Source organism: Lathyrus oleraceus, chromosome 7 (genome assembly GCF_024323335.1).
Source record: "Lathyrus oleraceus cultivar Zhongwan6 chromosome 7, CAAS_Psat_ZW6_1.0, whole genome shotgun sequence".
NCBI lineage: Eukaryota > Viridiplantae > Streptophyta > Magnoliopsida > Fabales > Fabaceae > Lathyrus > Lathyrus oleraceus.
The window spans coordinates 87,639,038-87,645,505 of NC_066585.1; the positions used below are offsets into that span (position 1 = coordinate 87,639,038).

At 35.4% G+C, this 6,468-nt stretch overlaps 1 protein-coding gene across 10 annotated transcripts; it reads right to left on the minus strand.

Moving 5' to 3' along the window:
* Nucleotides 1–1,236: 1,236 nt before the first annotated feature.
* Nucleotides 1,237–6,060, minus strand: LOC127105916 (uncharacterized). Of its 10 annotated transcripts, none has more exons than XM_051043137.1 (10): nucleotides 5,737–6,059; nucleotides 4,679–4,780; nucleotides 4,240–4,351; nucleotides 3,311–4,149; nucleotides 3,139–3,229; nucleotides 2,838–2,995; nucleotides 2,672–2,723; nucleotides 2,494–2,573; nucleotides 2,312–2,405; nucleotides 1,237–2,039 (listed from the first exon to the last, which is right to left on the minus strand). In XM_051043137.1, the coding sequence occupies exons 4-10, from the start codon at nucleotides 4,034–4,036 to the stop codon at nucleotides 1,501–1,503; spliced, it is 1,740 nt and encodes a 579-aa protein (XP_050899094.1). In that variant the 5' UTR covers nucleotides 4,037–4,149; nucleotides 4,240–4,351; nucleotides 4,679–4,780; nucleotides 5,737–6,059; the 3' UTR covers nucleotides 1,237–1,500. The 10 variants fall into 10 exon arrangements, 9 of the variants coding, with proteins under 9 accessions (XP_050899094.1, XP_050899092.1, XP_050899089.1 ...); XM_051043135.1 differs by having other exon boundaries at nucleotides 3,311–4,157; XM_051043132.1 differs by having other exon boundaries at nucleotides 3,311–4,351; nucleotides 4,594–4,780; nucleotides 5,737–6,060.
* Nucleotides 6,061–6,468: the final 408 nt, after the last annotated feature.

Sequence of the window (6,468 nt, forward strand, 5' to 3'; positions counted from 1 at the left end):
GAAGCAGTCAAGAGGATCCTAAGATACGTCAAATGATCGATTGGCTGTGGAATTCTCTTTTTCGTAGCGGACACAGGCATAAAATGTAATTTGTTCGATTTTATCGATTCTAATTGGTGCAGAGATAAAAATGATCGAAAGTCTACACTTGGATACATCTTTATGTCCAGTGGAACGCCAATCTCTGGTGTTCGAAAAAGGAACTGGTAGTTGCACTCTCGTGTTGTGAGGTCGAGTACATTGTCGCTTCGTTATGTGTGTGTCAAGCCGTGTGACTAATGAATCTATTGAGGAAGCTGGACAACAATGAGGGTGAGACTTTTACACTCTTGGTTGATAACATTTTTTGCAATTAATCTTGTCAAGAACTCAATTGCACATGGGAGGAGAAAACATAATGAAGGAAAGATAAGATTGCGATATTGTAGAAGTGAAGACCAAATGGATGATTTGTTGACTAAGTGAGTCATAAATGATGTGTTTAAGAGGTTGAAGATGAACATCGAGATGGAAGACTTAGAGCACTTGAATTAAAATGATGCGTTAAAAGTACTTTTGATAATTCAAGTGTTGTAACCGGTTAACACGAGGGTGTAACCAGTTACGGTAAGGTAAAAGTCAATTCTGACATGAAGAAACAGGGAAAGCATCGTGGGTGTAACTAGTTAGCGTAATCGTGTAACTGATTACCACTGAAAGGGAATTATTTTTTGTAGCAACTGTAATCGGTTACTAGTTTAGTGTTTACTGTTTTTTCAGTCGTGGAGGATTGTCTTGGAGGCATCCTCATCAATGTTAATGAAATACTCTCTCTCTCTCCCTCCCTCTCTCTCTCCCCAATCTTGTGATTCCAAGTTCTAATAATTTTTCAGAGATTAATTAATTTTTTTTACATTGAAATATGAGAATGAAAGTCATTTCAAACAAATTTTATTTGTTAAAACGACATTCATTTTGATAGTCATTTTAAAAATAAGAGTAAAATTTATTATAATTTGAAGAATTATATTCATCTCTCTCCTCTACCTGTCTCTCTTCAAAACTAGATCATCTACATCATATTTTCTATTTACCCCCGTACAAAAATTTATTTTATCTTTATACCTCTCCTCTTACCCTCACTTTTCTTTGTTGGAGAAGAGTCTTATTCAACTGATATCTGTCATCACAGTTATTTAGCCATGCTGTAACAAAAGTACATAACCTAAAGAAAGTGCTCAAAACTTCAAAGAACACTTTTCATTATGTACCTGTTGTATAAAGAAAAATAGGATTCTTTTGCATGGCCTCTGGCCTAAATCCACCACCAGAACCATATTAAATTAAAGGCATGCCTAAAGTGTAAATATACAAATCCGGGAACATGTCAAGAACATGACATCCAACATGCACTTTTGACAATGATTTTACTCAGAATCTAAGGCCACCACTGTTAAATTTAGACCCTTATGAAGCCAAAATATCTCCTCAAAAATGGAAAACAATGAACATGGCATTGTCTTAGAGCCTAACAGGCAAACTAAAGTTGTGGAATGTCTTGATAGTTCCATCACTTCCAGCTGCCACTATAGTGAGTCCCCGTGTATCTGATTTACTCTTGCCATGGCTACTGTCTTTTTTATATAACTTCCAATGATCATATTCATCTTCTGCAAGAGGTAAACCCCATGTTGGAAGTTTCTCCTCAGGCCATGTCATAGAACCTCGGCATGTACCATCTATGAAGAACCAATTGCCGAGAGAAAAGCGGTCTGTATCTCTAACCTCGGAACCAAGCTCTAGCTTGCCTTTTGTTTCTGAAATACGACGCGAAATGTTATTTCTATCTTCTTCTTTCATGCCACACCAAGGTATTGCGACCGTTACGCCCTTGAAGGAAAAATATTCACAAGAATGCTGGTATTTCTTTTTTTTCGAAGAAGCACTTTCAAAGTCATTGAAGTTCCAAATATAAACACGCGAGTCTTCTCCAACCGAAATTATATGTTTCCCACTTGATGTAAATGAACCAGACATCTGACTTCCCGACCACGGAAGGCCTGATGGAAGTAGTAAAATCAACAGACTTAAGAGTTTTTCATGCAAACCAGACATATTAAGCATATGCATAGTGGAAAGAGATACTATTTAAAATTTACCGATGTGTCAGTGCATATTACACATTCTGTCAAAGATCAGATGTTGTGTCATACAATGCACGTAAAATGCTTAAACACAGTTCTTAACAAGGTTTTAATTTGTGGTCCATGATTGTGCCCGCAACATTAAGGTTTTTGATCAGGACTGTAGTGACCGTTAAGTGCTGTGGTACCTTTGTATTTCTGAACAATCTCAGTTCTATCAAATATGCGAATTTTGGAATCTTCTGACGTGATCATAATTCTCTGACAGTTGTTTTGGAAGAACTGCAAACAAGCATTGGTGAGAAGGACAACAGATGAAGTACAAAGTAAACTAAAGTGTTTTAGTAGTAAAGAATTTCTAGATTCTAACCTGAATGCCAGTAATCTTGTTGCCTGATGCTTTCTTCTTTCCACAGATATGTATCTGAGCCTCAAGCTTGAAATATTTTCCTAAATCATTAGAAATCTGATTAAGGAACTAATTTATCTTCCGTTAAGAGCGCTCAATTGCTCATGAATGTAACAATCGGTGATCCACATGCATATACCTGAAGCAGCATAAAATCGGCAAGTACCTGTAACAGAACCAACTACAAATCCCTACACATATAAAATGTATTCATCAATCTCATGGCCACTAGTTTTCTTTTCTGAAATAAAATAGACATTAAGACACAGAAAAATGTGAAAATAATCAAAGTTTCCATAGCATACTTTCCCATCTTGTTGGTAACTTATAGCACTTATGACATCTCGTATATCTGCCCAGTCAATAACTCGCTCTTCGCATATCCCCCATATTCGAACTTTACCATCTATTGATCCACTGATGAAGTAATTTTCATCAACAGGGTTGAATTGAATGCACGTCACTGTATCCAATTAAAGAAGAGACACAGTTACAATCATGCTTAAGTTATAAATATGAATAAATGCATTTCGTCTAAATTTTATAACTAATAACTAAATGGTTGTGGAAAATACGGATAGGAGTGTGTGATACTCTGATGCTTACCAAAGTCTTTGTGAGGGAAAACACATAGACATTGATCACAACCAATTTTCCAAGTGCGGACAGTTTTATCCATAGAAGACGAGAGAAGAATCTGCAACATGTAATTTTTATTAGATCTGCAAGCAGAATGAACATAACGAATTGCAACTTTGGTTCTGCAAGTTAAACTCACATCTGAATTAGACCAAGCCAAATCCAAGATATCACTGGAATGACCAAACAATTCTTGCAGTGGTGATTCCTCAATTTGAAAAATATCATTTGGAAGGAAAATGAAGGGCTGGCTTTTGTCACGTGACATAACGCGCCATATGCGCACGACACCATCTTCACCTCCACTAGCTAAATACTCACCATTAGGACTGAATTTCATAGTCCATACCAATCCTTTGTGAGCTTTAATCTCTTGTCCAACATATACCTCACCGAACTCAAGCCACCTCTTTTTATTCCGTCTTACCTTTATTCTACTAGTTTTATTCATCCCTGTACTAAGTTTTGATCTAACTTTTCCTTCGTCGCCTTTTCCGACATTTACGAAGCGCTTCCACCAGTTATTCCTACTAGTTTTACTCTTATCAAAATCCCAAAATTCTTCTTGTGCTTCATCTTCTCTTTCTCTGTGCTCGGGAGCTGTAGAAGTTGCATCCACCCTCTCATCCATTTTCCATTGAAAACTTGCATCAACTTCATCCTCGCGACGCCCTTTAAGTCCTTCCAACAAGACTTCTGCCTCAGAAGTCGCATTCCATCCAGAGAAAACCGTCTTCTCAGATACTTTATCAGAAGGGAAAATGCACGCATTTGAGACTGCTCCACTGCACTCCATGATCCTCTCATTAAACCTCATAGTTTTTTCTTGAGAGAGAATCTTGGAAGAACTATAAGCTAAATCCATACCCTGCAGAAAAAGTTCTCTTCTTTCTTTCACACTAACAGGCTCATTCACCCAAATTTCATCATAACGCCATTCGAAACCAAACTCTTCTTCGGCTAAAACAGATTCTTGACCTGACAAACTATCCAATGAGTCATAGAATACATCAAAATCTCCATCGTCATCAGAGCTCAGCATATCTTACACTTAGAGTAGATACAAACCTTCCACACGAAAATCCCACTTTCTAACTTTTAACCAATCTTCAATTCAACACCTTGAAAATGTGACTTCCATATCAAAAGACCGAATATCCCTCTCACAGTTATGCAAAATCTAGTATAATGTTAAAAGCTACAAGTTAAAACCATGGACTTAGCATGAAAAATGAGTCAACTAAGAACCAATACAATAGTTTATTTGCATATTCAAACCTCACAACACTTAAAGTATACTAATTAACTCCACCAACCCCAATACATTATACACTATTATATAGAATAATCATAAAAATCAAAACCAAAATCACAAACAATAAACTAAGACCATGTTTTTCAACTCAAATTTGAAGACTATACTAAACTCTAGGAATACAAGTCACTCAAGTCAAACAAAGTCAAAATTCAAAGCAAAGCTCTTCAACAAGTGTTTGAGAAACCAAACCAGCTTGAACTTTGAAATGCTTGTGAAGGCTCAAGATCTGAATTTTGAGATTGAATTGCAAAGCTCAACCGGTTCCTTTTCTAGAGAGAAACTTTAGTAATTCTGAATCAAGAGAAAAAAGTTGAATCATTAGAAAGTAATAGTAATAATATCAGAAATAAGAGAGAGTATATATGAGTACTAGTATCAATTAATTAATTACTAATATCAATGTCAATCATGATTAGTAGAAAAAAAGCTCTAAATTTGAAGCTAGCTAGTGCTGTTTTGTAGGAATAGAAAGGGCAAGAAATAAAAGCAACATTAATTGATAATTTACCACTTACTCTACTACTACTTCTACTACTTCTACTACTACTAGTTAGGAAGAAGTAATGTTGTTTTGATGAGAAGCATTGATTACCAATGCAATAGTATAGTAGACACAACATAACTAGAGCTAAAGTTGAGATATGAATAATGAATGTATGCATATTCAATAGGTTAAGGTAAATGAAAGCGATAAGTCTTTACTCTATGGTCTGTTAGGTGGTCATAGGTGCCCACTTTGGACCCTCATAGCCCTTCCCTTATTACACCTAACCTACATTTCTTTACTACTTACTACACCCCAAACCATTTTCAATTTTTCAAATTCAAATTCCTTATGTATGGACTGAGCCAACGCTCTGAGATCTTGAGAAGAGCATACTCTCAACTACCAAGTCTTCATTAACGTGAGCTCATTTAAAGACGGAACAAAATTTTGTATGGTCTAACCTAACACAAAAATTATTAACATGTATTTCTCAGAATTTGAACCTGAGACCTTAAGATCAGACGATTGATCGGTGTGATCGGTATGATCGGTGTTAGAGATTTCTTGGGATTTGTGATAGCCATTATTGTAGTTAGGTTTACATAGCCCTAGCATTGCCTTTAGGGTAGCATCTACCTTAAAAAATAAATGAATTTCATATATTCCTAAGGTGATGGTTAATGCAATGTGCATAAAGTAATGAAAGAATAAATAAAATAAAAAACAATATGGTTATGATATAGGGTTATAGCATGCATACCTTGAGAAGGAAAGGTTGCTATATTGAATCAGAAGCAGCTATCAATGGAAGGAAAGTCAATACCGAATTTCACTCACAATGGTGAAGTATTTTATTATTTTTACAAAAAAAAAAAAGGAAAGTTTGTTTGTTGTTTATTTGGGGTTTGAAAAATAAAAATGAGGTTGTACTTTGAAATGAGTTATTATAGAGAAACAAGAAACTGAGATGAATTGAAACGACACGGTGCAGTGTGGAGAATGTGGATGGGAGGGGTGTGGCGGGGACCGGTGAAGTGTACGGAAAGAGAAATGGGGGGTGCATGAGCATGACATGTGTTTGTTTGAAGAGAAAAAAAAAATGGAAATAATGATAAGATAGATCATAGTGTGTAGCATTATTAAGACTTGTTAATGTCCATCGTATCTTCCAAAAGTTAATACTGTTACGTTTTTAATTTGCATTATCTTAGTTTTCAAATTTTTTTGGTTATGTTTTGTATGTAAATTGGAGATTATTACTACCTTGGTTAGGTTATTATTATTGTATTAAAAGTGGCATTGTAGGTTGAGATTCTTTTGAATTTTTTTTTGAAAATGAAATGTTGGATTACGGCTTTAGAAAAAGTTGTGTCGCTGAGCTGGATTATCTTTTAAGTTATTATGCAACGTTTTTCTTGGTATAATATAAATCGCTTTGGATTATTGTGTGAAAAAAATTACAATCAATAAATATGATGAAAGAAGTGCATGG

Excerpts from the sequence above, each read along its gene's own strand:
- LOC127105916 (XM_051043134.1), bottom strand. The coding sequence starts at position 4,213 with ATGCTGAGCTCTGATGACGATGGAGATTTTGATGTATTCTATGACTCA. Across the intron at positions 3,230-3,310 it reads TGGCTTGGTCTAATTCAGAT|ATTCTTCTCTCGTCTTCTAT; the intron begins GTGAGTTTAACT and ends TACATGTTGCAG. Across the intron at positions 2,406-2,493 it reads ACAAGATTACTGGCATTCAG|TTCTTCCAAAACAACTGTCA; the intron begins GTTAGAATCTAG and ends GCTTGTTTGCAG.